Source organism: Oratosquilla oratoria, chromosome 29 (genome assembly GCF_046742065.1).
Source record: "Oratosquilla oratoria isolate Oo_2021 chromosome 29, ASM4674206v1, whole genome shotgun sequence".
NCBI classification, from domain to species: domain Eukaryota; kingdom Metazoa; phylum Arthropoda; class Malacostraca; order Stomatopoda; family Squillidae; genus Oratosquilla; species Oratosquilla oratoria.
Genome location: NC_134805.1, coordinates 22,280,368 through 22,298,679, shown reverse-complemented (window position 1 = coordinate 22,298,679; position 18,312 = coordinate 22,280,368). Strand labels below are relative to the sequence as shown.

General features: G+C 40.9%; 1 protein-coding gene across 3 annotated transcripts in view; it reads right to left on the bottom strand.

Moving 5' to 3' along the window:
• pHCl-1 (pH-sensitive chloride channel 1) overlaps positions 1-18,312 on the bottom strand; it is an 877,177-nt gene that overhangs the window by 20,309 nt on the left and 838,556 nt on the right. For all 3 annotated transcript variants that reach the window (XM_076211871.1, XM_076211873.1, XM_076211872.1), the window contains one exon: positions 12,368-12,418. In XM_076211871.1, coding sequence (XP_076067986.1) covers positions 12,368-12,418 — 51 coding nt within the window. The remainder of the gene's footprint in view (positions 1-12,367; positions 12,419-18,312) is intronic.

The following is an 18,312-nucleotide window of genomic DNA, read 5'->3' as shown; positions in this document are numbered from 1 at the left end:
ACACTTCTATCCATGGGGATAATCTCGCGCCGCTGTCGTGTGTTATTTTATATTTCATGTGTTGTCATAGTTGAGGGTATTTACAGTTTGATTAGTAGTCCTGTTTCTGTAAGAAGTTTGGGAAGATGATAGAGGTATTCATGTTTTGTCGTCCACGATTTGGTGTAGATTCATTGCTGTTTGAGAGGGTAGATAACAGAGTAGAGAGTTGTTCCGTGATGTTGTGTAAATTGGGCAGTCATGTTGTGTGATAGGGCGAGAGGAGTGTTACATTGGCAAATGAGAGGGTTGTTTCCTGTCATGTCTGAGGCGAAATTGTCATGTTCTTAGACGTAGTAGTGTCGGTTGCGTTGCTGTAAAGACAGCCATTGGTGTATTTGGGGTTTGATCGTTTTTAGGCAACTGAACGAGTGTTGCTCCCAGCACCCTTGTCATATATTTGACATTGTTGAGAGAAGAACCGGGTTGTAGTCTATTACTTGCAGGTATAGAGGCATCAGAAAGGGTGGATGCCGCCTTTTGAGCTGCCTTGTCAGCTTCTTCATTGCATGGGATGTCTACATCAAATGGCACCCAACAGAAGAATACAGATTTAAAGTGAGCTGATATTTGGATGATCCATGAATGGATTTTGTAGACCAACGGGTGGAAATTGCTTGTAGAACACTTCGCGAATCTTGTACGATTATCCAGGATGCACGGGGGTGATAAGCTTTGTATAATATCTAAGATGGTGAGCACGGTGAATAGCTCATCAGTGAAGACTGAGGCGATGGATGGGGGAGTTCCGGATCTTGTTTCAGTTGGGGAGACTTCTGCGTAATCCATCCCATGGTTCGAGAGGGAGTCATCGGGGTTTATAGTGATATCTATTGACTAGGCAGATAGGTGGGAGAGAGATTCCTGTCGAATGGCTTCAGTTGGCATTTGGTCTTTAGATAAAGTGGCTAAGATGAGGCAGGGGCATATTGGAGGAAGTAACCAAGGGTTTCGGTTGGGCGATGTTGTGGGAAGGTCTGCCATTCTTTAACAATATGGATGGGCATTTGGACACTATCTTAATTCTTTAAGGGTAGCTGAGGCTTTGATGGTGTAAAAGACTGGGTTGGTAGGGTTGCTCTTGATGCGGTAGAGATATTTAAAGATGTCACGGTGCGATGGATATCAAGGGGTAGGGTCCATTTTCTGCGTACAAGGTTTTTAGTAGGGTGTTGCGAAAAACACCCGGGCTGAGGCGTAGGCCAAGAGAGCGTTCTTAGCATTTTGAGAGCTGTAGGTGCAACAGAGTAGGCTTGACATCTGTAGTCCTGTTTGCTCCGTACCAAAGTCCGGTGTAGGTTCCTGAGTGATTGCCTTACTGATCCCCGTCTTATGTTGGGCAGGAGTTTCAGATCACAAACTCAGAGGTAGGATCCTTTCAGCTGTTTGAAGTGTAGGTGTAACAGAGTAGGCTTGACATCTGTAGTCCTGTTTGCTCCGTACCAAAGTCCGGTGTAGGTCCCTGAGTGATTGCCTTACTGATCCCCGTCTTGTGTTGGACAGTAGTTTCAGATCACAAACTCAGAGGTAGGATCCTTTCAGCTGTTTGAAGTGTAGGTGTAGCAGAGTAGGCTTGACATCTGTAGTCCTGTTTGCTCCGTACCAAAGTCCGGTGTAGGTTCCTGAGTGATTGCCTTACTGATCCCCGTCTTGTGTTGAACAGTAGTTTCAGGTCACAAACTCAGAGGTAGGATCCTTTCAGCTGTTTGAAGTGGGGTGCAGGTGAGTCTGCTCTACCACTGGGAGGGCAGTTTTTCCTAGTTGTACTCATGGTAAATCTCTGCAGCAACGCCGTCTACAGAAGTGTGTGGTGACCGATTTTGAGGTAGAAAAACAAAAATTATTGTTTTCTGTCCACTGGTGCACTGGTATTTTGGAAAAGTTGCTTGGCATGAACAAGTGGGTTCAGACACACAATAGGGATAGGTCATCGACAGTCATTTTTGGGTTGGGAAGAGGGGATTTGTTTTGCTAGGGCATCTAGTTAGGGTGAATAGGATACTAGGGATATTTTCTTAGGGAATTCCTCCTTGTTGTGTATGTGGTGAGGATAGGGTTGTTTCCTATGCGTACTCGGAATGTTTTATGGGTTAGAAATTGGTATTTGAAAGTTGGCAGAGATCCTCGAAATCCTAGGAGGTAAGATTTATAGGGCGTGTGCCTAGCCGAGTTTCTAGTAAACAGATATAGTAAAGTTTATATTGTTGGAGAAATATAAATGTTTTCCCAGTTTGGTATATGTCCTCAATTCCACTGTATAATGGAGTGCATCATTGTTCGATTTTATGTAGTGAAGTGAATGATTTAAGTTGGGCTCCCTTTGAGAGTGATGTAGGATTTGTTAGTTGTTACAGTCGAAGGATTTTCCGTGAGTTTGGATGTTTTTGGAGGGGGGAAAGGGATTCGACTGGGTGTGAGTTAGGATTTGATATGTACTCATCCATATAATTGAGTCTGATTTGGTATTGGTGTGTGTGGTTGGCTCTGAAATGTGATGGATTTCATATTGTTTTCAATTTCTAGGCTGCGGTGAATACTGTGGGCTGGAGAGATTCATTTCTGTTATTTGTAGAGGAAATAATTTATTGACATTTATGGGGCGAGGAGTTTACTGGTGTTGTATGGTACGGTTGACGTACTCCATTATGTCCTCTCTGGTTTCTCCTGTAGAGTTGGATCTTTTCTTAGCGTGGAAAGGTGTGTTTTGAGGAAGATAAGGAGAGGAGATGATGGGAGTGGACAAGGGGAGGAAATGGATAGGTTTGTGGGTGAGAGTTGTGGTGGACTGTTGTATAGGAAGTTTTCATACTTCAGATGAATTGAGGATAAGAGGTTGGGTTGCGGGTTGTATGGACATAGGTGAGGGGTATTGCTGATCTCTCTTGGAGTGGTTGTTTGAATGGAACTATTGAGGAAAGGGTCGTCTGGTAGACTGTAGTGTTTTCAGGTATGTGACCCCAGGTCTAATTATCCTGGATCGTACTTGTTTTGGGGCTTCTCTGAATCTGATGCATTCCGAGTCTCTGACACAGAGATCTTCATTTTCGTATTGGTACACTGTGAAATCTGGGGATAATGTACAGTGGGCTTTGTTGTAGTTTATATATTTGGCTGGATTTGAGCATGGGGTACCAAATGTGGAGGCCGAGCAATGCACACATACACCTTCCAGGCAGTGACATCGCTGTCTACTGTGCCCAGAGCTTTGACAGTTGAAGTAAACGTTGTCGTGGATAGTATTTCTTTACTCCATATATTGAATAGCCTACAGTCAGGCAAGTTGTACGATGTGGCTGATTGAAGGTCACTATTAGTGTTAAGGTATTCATCTTTATACAATTTATGGTTTTCTGGAATCTGTATACTTTTGTTTTTGAATGTCTCATTATTTTTCCCATTATTTTCTGTGTGCTGTCGTAGAGGTGGAATGTGGAATATTCATACGCTGGCGTTAAATGACCTATATGGCATTTAAATTGGGGTCTACTAGGGTTGTTAGCGCTTTGACTTGGTCATACTGAACTCGACTAGTTCTATTGTTAGGGTTTCTCTTTGGTGCCACGTGTTACGGGGAATTCCTCATCGATCTTCAAATTTGCTGTAAACTTTGATGGGGGCATTTCTTTGTTATCGATTCATTACTGGAAGACTTCAGGATTATGAATCTTGGGTATTCCAAATCAGGGTTCACTTTGTTTTGGTAGATTTCGTTGGCAGTGTTGTGTCGGCTAGGTAATGTAATACCTCTTAGTGGGATCAGGGTTGTACTTATTGATTGTGATGCTTGGGTCTACTGGTAACGCAGACGGTGGCGAGTTTTACTGTCTATGGTGAGAGTGGGTAGTTGCTCTGTTGTTACCACTGTGAGGTGTTTTCGAGTTTGGGTTTGGGCCTCTGCCTCGTCCACTGAAAAGAGTTGCAGGGAGGTACTTCGGTTTTGTGAAGGCTCTTGCTCCCTCGTCGTTGTTATTTCTTCTTCTTTTACTATCATTACTAATTATACCGTATTATGGGTGACCATGCTGGGGGGTGGCTTCCCAGCCTTGTTAGATTCGGGGAGGCTATGTTTAGTTTTTTTTTTCTAGCCCCTTCTCCATGACGGGTGACCAAGGCAGTCCCTAAATAGGGCTGCTTAGTCGTGTAGGCTTCAGGCCAGCTGTCCTGCTTCCCGTCCTCAGATGGGGCGATTGCTGGGCCTACATCGTCAGCCATGTGGATTACGACTAAGAGCTTCTGGAGGTCTCTATCAACTGGCCCCAACTCTCACGCACCATCGCCGGAGGGAGCTATGGTTGTTAGTATGGAAACTTGAGTTATTGTTACTTAGTGGGAGAAACGGGGACTGAATACATTGTCAGTCTCAGTTGCTTCTTTACTCTCGGCGTTACCCGGGGGTATCTCTGAATTGGATGTGGTGAAGAAGCAGCTGGATTTCCTTCCCGTTTCCGAATCTCGTCTTGAAGTCTTGCCTCCCTCTTTTTGGGTGGTATGGGGTAGGATACAAAGGGCTGCAACACTCGAAACAGGATTCGTTGCGGGTAAAGAAATCCAAACCCCTGGCGGCTTGTATGGACAATCTGATTGTGCTTGTTCGTGTTGGACTGTGTATATGGCCCCCGCTTATTTATATATGTATATATGTATACATAAAACATAAACAAATTAGAAGAAAGGTGACAATGGCCAATAAGCTTACTACGTGAAATTGTAGGGTTATCATCTATGTTAAATGCTCTATGAATAACAAAGAAAATCTGATTATAAATTGAGGGCACATAAAGATTGAACAATTACTTACAAGATAATCCCTCTTTAAGGGAGCACGGCCAAAAGAACAAGCATGTTAATGATATTTCCTAAAAATTATTTCTTTTTCTTTCATTCTTTAAAAACCTTCACTTTCAAATTTCAGCAGGAAATAGTCATGAACTGTCTTTTTTTTTAAAGATCACCTTCACAGTATACAAATCTTCTAATTATTATCAGCTAGAAGCGGATTGAAGCAATTGTTAGCTATGGCTAGACATATTGAAGCCTATTATCTTCTAAAACATATATAACACATGTGATAACATTAATATTATCACGCCAGACAACATTAAAAGCCATCTTATGTATGATATATATATATATATAATAATTATGAACTAACTGAAAACACATATGACGGTCTCCTAGAGGTAATAGAACCAATGATAACACTGACATTCATAGAAAAAAATCTAATATTAACAAACATGACTATGTGACCTACTGGGCCAGTTTTGGGTGTATTTATATATATATAATGTTTATATATATATAATACATGTTATTTAGATACCCACATTGTGCCTCTCACCACAACACCGATGCTATATGCATGGAAGGACAACTAGTCTTGTGAGCACGACAACTAGGGAGGGGGGGGGTTATGCACCTAGTACTGAACAACTACCACCTTGTATTTGCCCCACAGAGGGGGGCTATATGAGAAATCAGGTTTCTCTATGCCTGTGTAACTCAAAAAGGGCTTGATATGGTGATAAGGGTATCTGGGTAGCCTATTTCAAATCATGTGATGACTTGGTCTATTTTGTGTAACCTAATGTGACAATATTTAATGACTATCTATCTTTTTGTATTCTACCTTATAAGTAATAATTTGGTCTCATTTGGTAGGTAGTATGGTGTATGATATATATATATATATATATATATATATATATATATATATGTATATATATACATATATATATATATATATATATCTGATGTGATTACCTGCACTAGCAAGTAATTCTGAATCCTAATAAATGCCAAAATTGCTTCTAAGACAATGTTGCCACGCCTCTACATTTCCTAGGCTATTTCCGAATTTAAATCCAAAAGTCGAAATTAAACGCTTTGCAAATTATTATAGTTAAGAGTTTTTTGTGAACTAGAGACCTAATTGAGCCGACATTTGCACACAGGTTTAGAAATGGGTGAGAAACTGCGTCTTGACTGTTGGCGAGAAGTTTCCTACAGTGACACGTGAATCTCTTAGATATGTTTGAGACATTCAGCTTTGTTTCAGAGACAACAAGGCTGATCTAATGCCAGGCGATCCTGGAGAAACTTCGCCAGGCGATCCTGCAGAAACTTCGCCAGGCGTTCCTACAGAAATTCGCCAAGCGATCCTGCAGAAACTTCGTCAGGCGTTCCTGCAGAAACTTCGTCAGGCGTTCCTGCAGAAACTTCGTCAGGCGATCCTGCAGAAACTTCGTCAGGCGTTCCTGCAGAAACCTCGCCAGGCGTTCCTGCAGAGACTTCGACAGGCGTTCCTGCAGAAACTTCGCCAGGAAATCCTGCAGAAACTTCGCCAGGCGATCCTGCAGAAACTTCGCCAGGCGATCCTGTAGAAACTTCGCCAGGCGATCCTGCAGAAACTTCGCTAGGCGTTCCTGCAGAAACTTCGCCAGGCGTTCCTGCAGAAACTTCGCCAGGCGATCCTGCAGAAACCACGCCAGGCGATCCTGGAGAAACTTCGTCAGGCGATCCTGCAGAAACTTCGCCAGGAAATCCTGCAGAAACTTCGCCAGGAAATCCTGCAGAAACTTCACCAGGCGATCCTGCAGAAACTTCGCCAGGAAATCCTGCAGAAACTTCGCCAGGAAATCCTGCAGAAACTTCGCCAGGAAATCCTGCAGAAACTTCACCAGGCGATCCTGCAGAAACTTCGCCAGGAAATCTTGCAGAAACTTCGCCAGGCGTTCCTGCAGAGACTTCGCCAGGCGATCCTGCAGAAACTTCGCCAGGCGATCCTGCAGAAACTTCGCCAGGCGATCCTGCAGAAACTTCGTCAGAAAATCCTGCAGAAACTTCGCCAGGAAATCCTGCAGAAACTTCGTCAGGAAATCCTGCAGAAACTTCACCAGGCGATCCTGCAGAAACTTCGCCAGGAAATCCTGCAGAAACTTCGCCAGGCGATCCTGCAGCAACTTCGAGACATTCAAGAAACACGTGCGAAACACGACAACAATGTTTCAGAGACAATATGACTTGGTCTGTATGAGACCATAAGGGTTTGCACTAGTTATGTCTCTCAATAGAAACTATTTCCATGCTGAAACATAAGTGCCTCTGAGGAGTGCTTCTCTGATTCACTGTCATCGTAAAAACAACTTCGGATGATGATGTAGACTTCAATGAGACTGCTAACTTATCCTTTTTTGGAAAAATATGATAAAGTGATCATCTCATTCACTCAGGCTCTTTAATTCCTGGCCACTTTACAAGTTCAACTACTTCGAGTTCTAAGATATCCAATGTTATATATATACCTACATAGTGTATATGTCACAGTAAGAACACGTACCTAGGGATTACGCGTAATCCCTGAATGTTTATTCAGTGAATACGCGTAATCACCGTTTCACTAACCTAACCTAACCTAACTTGACCTAACCGAACCTAACCTAACCTAAACTAAACTAACCTAACCTAAGGTTAGGTTATTTTAGGTTAGGTTAGGTTAGTGAAACGGGGATTACACGTATTCACTGAATAAACGGTTAGTGAAACGGAGATTACGCGTATTCACTGAATAAACATTCAGGGATTACGCGTAATCCCTAGGTACGTGTTCTTACTGTAACATATATACGCATATATATCCATTAAAGGTGAACCTTCTTAATCCAGCCTCTCATGGCCGATTATGACGACCCTCTTAAAACGGATAAACAAGAACATATTCGTAAGCATTAAACCAACTTCATTTCCCTTCTAAAAACTATTTCTAAACTTCCCTTCCTTCCCCCTCCCTAGACTCCTCTCCCTTCTTTTTATCTATATCTTCTTCTCTTTCCTCCTCCTCCTCCTCTTCCTCTTATATACCTCCTCCACTACTTGTTTATATCTTCCACCAATATATCCACTTACTCTACTGTGATCATGTTTCCATCCTCACAATCTTCTTCAATCCCGTTTTCTAATTTTCTCAATCTCCTCCTTTCTATGTCTTCTTTACTTGTCTGACTAGTCTGTCTTTTTTATTTTCTTTAAATGCCCACATCGTCTCAGTAGGACTTTGGTTCTCTTCTCTACATGGATCTATAACTCTTGTACCTTATATCATCATCTGAGAAAAAAAAAACTACTTCCCTATTATCATACACAGCTGAGAGGCTAGTTCTCGTATTATGATCTTCTTTCACGTGGCTTTCGCTAAACTTCACCTACGCCCACTTTCGTCTTGAATATAATTTTGTTGCCCCGTTTTTTCTATTTCTTTTTATTACTTTTCGTATAACGATCTTTCAGGTTTTCCTGTTTCGGGTACTCTATGCTCTATTTCCATCTGCTTTTGTATCTATTCCTAGGTATATAAAGGCCCTAACCTACTGTATTCTTCCTACCTTACTGAATATTAGACCTCACTTCTCTATTTTTCCATGTCTCATCACCTAACTTTTACTAACACTCATCGTGGTTCCTCTGCAATATATAACCGAGACCAAATATGAATTTCAGTTTCATTTTATCACATACCTCTCCAGAAACTTGTTAATTTATAAATTTCAACATTAACATCATTTGCATCTCTCTTCAATTGCACGACTACTGTCTACCCCGGCTTGACCTTCATTTCTTCTGTCCACGTAACAAGAGGAGTTTACTGGACACTATCGAACTTGCCATTTCTTCAGGGAGGGCAAAAACAGAAGCTAAGGAACGCAGAGGCTAAGGAGCGCAGAAGCTAAGGAACGCAGAAGCTAAGGAACGCAGAAGTTACCGGTGTCCCTGTCTGTTGTGGCAGATCACTAGTCTTCAGCTCTCCGCGTTATCCATGAAACAAAGAGGAGATTGATCTCCTCTCAAAGACGCGCTATTCTCGTCACTAAACAATACACTACTCCTGAGAACCCTTTCTTTTCTTTTACATTTTGAAACCATTACGGAGTTCTTTGGCAAAAGCTCTGATATCCCCACTGTAGAAGAGGCTGAGGTCATCACCACCCTGGACAGCTTTCTTGTTGACGAGGTCGGGATGTGCCTATTTTGTTTTAATATTTACGCCTTGCAATCCAATCTGCTCCCAAATAATGCCAACTATTGAGTATGTGTATGCAACTATCTTTGTGTTCCTCCTCTTACTGAATTCTATTTTTCCGGTATTTTAACCATCTAGCTTTAATTCAATTTTCATTCCCTCGTATAAACATATATTCTCTGAAATATCTATAGTTGGAGATTTCAATATTCACTACCAACTTTAACGTTAAGTAGCCTCTAATTTTAGCTACCACTCTGGCAGTACACTACCGTCTTAGAGGCAAACTAACTCATCTAAGTAGCCTCCAACTTTTCCATTGTAAACTGCATCAGGCAACTACCTACCACCATAGCCGTACATCAGACCGTCTTGGAGGCAAACTTAACGTTCTGGAACTTTTCCTTACATCGCCTTTTTTTTTCATTATTTAATTTTTCCTGTCATATATGTCGTCCTCCTAATAGCTTTAACCCCTCTCTTGTATCCTTGACATTTCGTCACTGATGACTGAAGGTCAAACAGTAATTCTTTGATTTCTTTTGGAATGGCTACGGTGTCTGTGTCTGCCAACACATAGTTATACATCTGTTTGTCCTATCCTTACTTATCCTGGCTAGCGTATTTATGTAACAAGACAAAAGAGATAAATAAGATGTCCATCATTATTTCTTCCAACACACATCCGTAACGCACTTCCCCTCCTATGTGCTAAGCCACCTACTCCAAATCTACCACCACCTTGTCGTTGTTTTGCATTTATGTCACTAATTACTCCCTCCTCTGTTCTATTCCTCAGCTTTTCCAATTAAATTTCACACTTTTCCTCCTAATTTCGTCTTTTCTACATCCCACTTCGGCTATCACCGCCATATCACCACATACTATCATTAATGTTTATACAACTTTAGTAGCTGTACACTTAGAGTCATACATACTAGTCCATCCCTCTTCCGGCATAACTACTGCTACTATACGGGACTGTTTACCAACACAGAGAGCATTGGCGGGTATTTACTTCTGGTGGCCCTGCAAGATGGACATGAAAGGAAATCATCTCCCCCTGCCCATTTTTCAACACCCATATTCCATCTAAAGCAACGGTTCCCAAATTGTCTCGCCTGATGGCTCCTTTTTGCTTCTAGTAAACACGCCCCCCCTCTCCCAACTCCTTTTGTTTTTATATGAAATTATACATATATTTTTTTATTTGTATCTTAGGACTATTTAGTTCGAAAACAAACGGACTGGGGTGACTAATATAATCATACGTTGCACGCACGTAACACCAGATACTTGTTCTTGGAATTTTTTCATTATTGTTAAAAAATTATTTTTGAGCAAATGTCTTTACGACCCCCTTGTGTCCTCCCCCAGCCTCCCTGGGGAGAACGCCCCCTTGCTTTGGAACCACTGACCCTGAGGCACAACCGCAGGGGGCTGTCTCTCGGGATTCGAACCCGGTCTAGGATCTCTTTGCATCAACCTCAGCTATATTTCCTTCTTCCTCTCATATATGGAAAGCAGACAACCCGCGACTGATCCCTTCCTCCTACCACTTCTACTCTCAGAGGCAGAAACAGTCCTACACTCACAAAACACAGGCAACAGTCCAATTTTTATTCCCAAAGGGGTCTGTGGGAGGGTCTGAGAGAACTTTCATGCCATTTTGGGATTGCGAGTTTCCAATCGGTGAAACGTAACCCAACGATAATTACCAATAACAAAAACAATCATTATTACTGTTATTATTGTTATTTATTACTGACTATTATCATTAATCTGTTCTTATCATTCAACGAATACTGATTACAGTTTCCAGTTGAAATGTATCCTAGCTGAACGATAATATTTGGTACTAGTAAACATTCCTGAACTCTCTAAACATTACCTTGCACGCAAACGACAAAATGTTCTCACCTGTACAATAACAGCACCTATGAACAGCACTTCTAGAAGCTTTTTCCACTCACTGGAAATTTCCTATGCATTCTACTATACATGTGCAAGGATAGGCAGACTAACTACAGTCTTTCAAAACCTATGTCTGTGCCTTCAAGCGTACCTTTTTCTAATGGCATAAGCGTCTACATCTAAAAGTATATTGTGAAAGGATTGAAGTAACCATTTAATACTTCATGGTTAGGAAATGAAAAATCGAGTCTGACATATTGAGAGGCCGTTTAACATTCCATTTTGACTTCAAAACACTTAAGTGGGTGGGTGTACATACATATATATACATATATATACATATATATATATATATACATATATATATATATATATAAATATATATAATGTGCAGTACATATAAGTTAAGGGGTTACTTTGGGAATCGGTTGTCAAGCAAGCCCTGCTCATACATCAATGCATGTAGATCCGAGCCATCTTTTAGCCTGACAAGTGTGACATGAAATCGTTCTTTGGGTCGAGGGTGCCCTACTTCTGGGAATCGAAAGGTTCAGCACAAGTAGTCTGATGTCCTTAATGACACTTCAGAGTCTGCAGACTTCGTCAACTTTGAATCACAAGGATTACTTATTCTCGCTGAAGCGATTTCAAAAACCTCACTCGTTTTGTGTGCCGACCTCATTTATTTAATTGGTTTGTATATATTAATACTTGTGTGTTATTACAGAAAACGGGTTGTAGGTTCGTGTGTTGGGATACGGTGTGAGATCTAATCACTGTGGGGAAACAATAAGGACTACAAGACCAATCAAAACACCAAATCACCTACACTTGCAAAAATGACATGTAAAAATCAAACTGTCTGAAGTAAGGAAATTAATGTTAGTCAATCCAATCGGGCAGTAGTTGTCACAGTACTCGTGCGTTTGTTAGACAATAGTGCAGGGAAGAGACAAAAGGGGGGGGGTGTGGTTAGTGGTGGTTGCGCTACTAGGGACACGGAAGTTCATAGCTTTAGTGACAGAAGAGAAGTAAGAGTAAGGACAGTAGTAGTAATAGTAGCAGTAGTAGAAGTAGCAAAAGCAATAGTGAGAGAGGAGACAGTATCAGAGACAGTTGAAGGGGCAGTTATAGTAGTAGGCATAGTAATAGTAGTAGTAGTCATAGTAATAGTAGTAGTAGAAGTAGTGGAAGTAGTAGTAGTAGTAGTAGTAGTGGGTGGTAGCAGCGGCATCATCATATCATCATCATATCATCATCAGCATCAGTAGCAGCAGCAGCTCGTTCGTGCGGTTTCTCCACTAAATACTGTACAACCTTGACACCACTAAGTACATGTTGACACCACTAAGTACAAACTCAACCACGGCACCAGGAGACCACACGGCTTGAACCTACCCAGCCGCTTACCAAGCTCAGCCCAATCCGGTGAATGGCCTGCGGAATTCTCTGCAAAATGGAGGAGAGACAAGTAAGTCGTGAATGAAGCTGCGGGGGGAAGAGGACAAGCAAGCAAGCATCCAGGCTCGCTGGGAAGGACGGCACCTTACCTACTTGACACGGCGATGCCGTCTCGGGGGTAAAGTGGGTGGGTCAGTGGGTAAGTGGATGAAGCTTTGTGTGGATGGGCTACGAGGTGGACAATCGGAGAGGTGAAAATGATGAGCTGGATGAAGTGGAAGGTGGCAATAGATGTACATATACAGCATATGTATGCATATATTTTGTGAGTGCGTGTGTGGTCACAGAGATAGTTGAATGAAGAGCACAAGTTCAAGGATAGTGGATAATTCTCGTGTGGATTAAACACTTGAGAAACTGATACGGGATAATGGCCAGAATGTAATGTATAATGACTAACAGTTTAACTAATGAAGATGAATAACGAGGGAGAGGGAGGGAGGAATGGATGGATGGAGGGAGGGAGGGAGGGAAGGAGAGAGGAGGATCTGTTAATACATTTAATTAGAGACTCTTCAGTGTGGAATTAGAAAGAAAACTGTTACTTTCGACTCACCTGTAGAAGCGGATGGACTCGAAGGAAATGCAATTTTAGAGGTAATTCGGAAATTGGGAAAAAGAAGAAGAAAGGTTTTAAAAGGAGTGTGACAGAGTGAAGGACAGATGATGATTAGTTAGGTTCAGTCTCCTGTAACAAGCTGTCCTCAATTATAACAAGGAGCCAGGTGATTTGCTTTGTCCAAGGTTTAAACAACCAATCAATTCACTTCGTGAAGAAAATTAACAAGATGGCGTCAACTGGCACCTTGCACGTCTCCTTATGACGTCATATCAGTAGACTTCCTTTTTACGAAATGAAGTGATCTATTCTTGTTTAGACCATCGGTACGTACTAAGTTGATACGGACCGTGTATGGTCTATGTATGCCATAGAAGACATGGGCGCAGGAAGACGGAGAAAATGATAAGAAAAGAAAAAATATTGAAGGAATAGAGAAATGAATAAATGATCAGAAGAAACCAGCTGAGTTGAGACAGCAAATGGGATATATTGATTTCTATAGAAACAGGATACGAATTTAAGTAGGATAGGATAGTAAACACACGTGGATAAAGGATAGGAGACGAGGACCAATGTACAAAGAGGGCAGAATAGAAAGGCCGTACTATAGGAACCAAGACATCTTCCGGCACTCCAACTCCGGACCTTGATTTTGATCTCGTTATAATTTTTTTAATGTCTTAACTAGTATTTCTCTTTAGAGCATCAACTGACTCCCACTAACTAAAGGTTACGTAATATATAAACAAGAAAACTCTTTCAGTCTTATCGCAAGGCAATCAAACGCCAGGTTTTTGGTTAGTATGGTACGTTTTGAGGTCATGTGGCGAAAGGAAGTTAGAGTGGTAGTTGAGGTATATTAAGTGTCACGTTGAGGGAGGGGACACACGAAGGAGAATCTCATGAAGAGGCAATGGGTAGTTTTATCACTTTTTTTTAACTACTGAGTAGATATCCTGGAGTGTGGGAAACATAAAACTTAATCGGCTGAGAAAGTACTTTGCAGTATTGAACGAAGACGGGTGTCGTTTTAGAAGACGACGACGAAGAAAATGACTTTCTTTTTTCGTTTTTTTTTCTTTTCTTATCTTGGAGCTCCGAACTTGAAGCCCACAGAACAGAAGAATCCTCTTAGTCTTTTTTTTAAGTCAGAGGTGGATTTTTTTTTTTGTATCGGATTAGGGTGGAGTGGATTTGTGAAAGGGAGTCAGGGAGTAGGCTGAACAGGGCTAGGGAGTCCCAAGTTTATTGGAGTCCCAAGTTTACTGCTAGGGGCCCATATTTACGAAGGACATGGTTGCTTACAGCGTAGGGAGTGGGGGAAAGGGGAGTGGGGAAAGGGACATTAACAGACAGCAGCCCATAAGCATGAGGAGATGTGTTTATTGACGATCTTATGTCGGACTACCAGGAAGGAAGGACGCCTACAGTGAAAGTCACATAGGTCGTTCACAAAGGAGAGATACTAGGGAAAAATGACCTTTTGATCCGTGGCGGGGGCAGGAGATGATGTGTCAGGGCGACAATGTTTGGGGGAAAGGGATACTTTGAAGCATCGTACAAAGGGCGATAAGCAGGAGTATGTAACATTAATGGTAGATGATCATAAATGAAAAAAAATTAACTTTCACATCTTTTGATGAACTAATTTATCTTTTGACAATATTGTTCTCAGTAAATGAACACTGGAAAGGTGATCTTATTAATCAGTATCTTGAAGCTAATCAAGTACAGAAAGGTACTGCAAATTCAACACCAATCCAAGAAGATTCAAAATCCATAAACATCATTACATTGAAGTTATATTCTTACAATGAAGGAATGTTTTTTTTGAACGAAAGTAAGAATTAACTAACTCGATCTAAAAAAAGCGTGTGTGACGATAAAAGCAAAAAAGAAGAGAAACATGACAATCTTAAGACTAATAATAATAATAATAATAATGATAATAATAATACTAATGATAATAATACTAATAGTAATAATAGTGATTATAATAATTAAAATAATAGCAGCGTAGTCCGTGGCCAAGCAGCAGTGGTCGTACACCTAATCAATTAAGCACCATGAGTTAACAATGCACCAGATTGACTCTGCACCATTTTTGGTGTCTAAAGTCGCCTCTAGTAGGTCCCCCACATGCCCTGAACTAGTGGGCAAGGCATAAAAAAAGTGTTTAAGCCTGGCCACTATTCTCAGGCCCGGACACTAAAAGTGGATTTCTTAGGGTATTGGGGATAGTGGTTGTGGTAGTGGTTGTGGTGGTGGTAGTGGAGTGAGAAACACGTGAATAGTGATGGTGCAAGTCATTTGATCCATTGTGGCGATGGTGTTATTACCATCACTCAAGTCTTTGGCCAAGTTAGTTGGTATGGTCATGGCGTTAGAATTGTTTTCACTATTTCTGCAGCCGCTGTGGTGGCAGCATTAAGCATAACAGCCATATTAGTAATAATGCTGAAATCACTGTTGCATGGCGGACACTCCTGAGTAAATGTTCATAAGAGTGCCAAAAGGGTCGCCCAGAAGAGCAAGGGTCACCATGAAAGAGTCAACTAGGAGACCGACTGGTCCGTAGCAAGGCAAGGGTGGTATACTGTTGGCACTGGAATCAAATAACCTAGACAGTCAGAACTCCTCCCACTGATGACATAGAACCAAAAGCTGCTTTTGATTGGCTGTCATGAATTCTTCAGCCAATCAGTGTCTTTTAGCTCTAGCGTTCTGGGATGGGCTGGACTTTAACTCCTCCCGCTGATGACGTAGAACCAAAAGCTGATTTTTATTGGCTGTCATGAATTCTTCAGCCAATCACAGTGTCTTTTGGCTCTAGCGTTCTGGGATGGGCTGGACTTTTTCATGTTTGATCCTGGTACGTTTGTCTAGATTATTTTAAAAATCCCGCAAGGTGAAAGTTGATTGCATGGTAACTGAGATAAACAATTATTGTATGTTGCAATTTGAGTAATAATCCCGTGCAATTAAGGGTAATAAGAAGAGGACACCCTCAAATCAAAGTAAAAATGTTTGGTGAAAATACACTATACTGTATCCCCACTAAAGAATAAAATCAAGATGTATTCAACAACTCTCCGTGTATGGGATATTGAGTTCAGTGACACTCCTACGTACCAAATATTAGAACAAAGAAACAAGCAAATAAACAAATAGTTAAATAGATAAATAAATAAATGAATAAAAAAAATTGATCTCGTGTCCCACTACCCTCCTCATCAATCCTTTATTACCTGTGCGAGCTCTTCATTTTCGGTGTTAAATTGTCTCCAATGACAATGCACTGGATATCACACAAAATAAGAATAGATAGATAAATGAATAAAATGGAAATCGTCGAACGACCTAACGATTAAAACTAAACGTCTTATTGTCAATTAAAGATGCAATGTTTTTGATTGTGTTAAGTAATCGCGGAAAAATGTTTCCCAGTAACCCCCTCAAAAGAAAAAAGAAAGAAAAAAAAATCGCAATGAAAACAGTCAAAAATAATTAGTGAAGCCTTCGTCACTCACAATGGACGATTTCGGTTATGATATACTGGCAAAATATCTTTCCCCATTCAGCGACAAAATCCTGTTTGGAGATTCCAGCCCCAAGCTGATCGAAATCGTCTGGCTTTAACCTGAACGAAGCCTTCAAAGTTACCATCGGAAGAAATGGGGTTGTTTGAATTCCAAAGAACATTCCATCGACATTCGAACTCTGGTACAAGTCCAAAAAAGGTGACTTAATACTATGTACAGATGAACAAAGAAATCTGAATATCCTGCTGAGGGGAACATGTCTTAGGTTTCTACTAAACAAGTCCCGAGTTCAAGTTCCAATGTATGTGTGTATGTGTGTATGTGTGTGTGTGTGTGTGTGTGTGTGTGTGTGTGTGTGTGTGTGTGTGTGTGTGTGTGTGTGTGCGTGCGCGCGTGTTGCACTATCTTAAAAAAAAAAAATAATGATAGGGCGAAGTATTGAGAAACTGGAGGAAATCGTAGAGAATGAGAACCATCGCAGGAGAGAAGAAAGACGCATTGATTTCAACACTCCTGTGAAGTCGAAGCGACAATTTCTTTTCCTTTGGATCAAGTCAGCTTTTGTAGGAATGCTTCGTTGGTGTTCAGGTTTGGAAAAATGGCCCTCCAGTCGTGGTTGCCTGAAGGACTGGATTTAATTAGATTTAATTTTACTTATTTTTATTTTAGTTTTTTTTTTTTTTCTTAAATGCATAAGTTTACGCTTTCGTACACAAATTCTCCCTGGTTGGGATTTTATGCTGTCCTGTTTTGTCTTGGTATTCACGACACCTGTTCCTCTTGTCTGTCTGTCTCTGTTTCTCTATCTCTCTCTCTGTCTGTTTGTCTTTGTCTGTCTGTCTGTATCTATCTCTTTATCTCTCTGTTTCTCTGTGTGTCTGTCTGTCTGTCTGTCTCCCGCTCTCTACTTCGTTGTTGTTTTACTTCTCTCTTTTAGTCTCTCTCTTGTCAGCGCTAGACAGAATAAAGTCTGTTAAGGGCGCCAACGCTTTGGAGGGGTCATGATCATAATGTACAGTCACCAGCATGTATACCTGCTTCACATTTCTTAGTCCCTCGGCTCGCGAAGAAGGTAGTCCTCTATTTATTATTAATTTATTTTTTATTTATATATTTATCAATTTGATGGTTTATTTTTATTTTCTATTATTTTTTTTTAATCTAACGTTCTCTCCAAGTAAAAGAAAAAATATTGTGTGACTGGTCCATAGAGATATTACAAAAGACCCCAAAAAATATTGACCATATAAAAGTTATCCAGTCATTACGTGTGGGTCGGCCTTGAGTGAAGGACGCAAGAAAAAAATATATCAAGTATGGCGGAGCAATGAAGAAGTTGCTGCTGTGATCTATGAGACTACCAAAGCCCGTGGACTACTTTGAAGGCTTTATTCAAGTGAAGACATCAAGGTCAGGGTGGGGTCCCTCCTTCAACTGAATAAAACTAAATGGTTTTGATGTTGAAATCGGAAAGTTGACTATTTCAGAGACCCTGTGGGTTATTGTCACGAAGTGGAAAGAGGAATGTTTTATCAGGTTGAGAGATTATGATTAAATTACGAAAATGGAAGGATAATTTTAGCAACCAGATTACAAAGGAAAATAACAGGAAATTTTCGACAACTGACGTATTGTTACAGAGGAAAAGAAGAACAAAATTTTTGAGAACCGAGTACATTATAATTACAAAAGAAGAAAAAAACGGGAAAATTTTTGAGAACTAACGGGTTATTACAGATGAAAAGGAAGAAAAATTGTTGGCAACCCAGTGCATTATA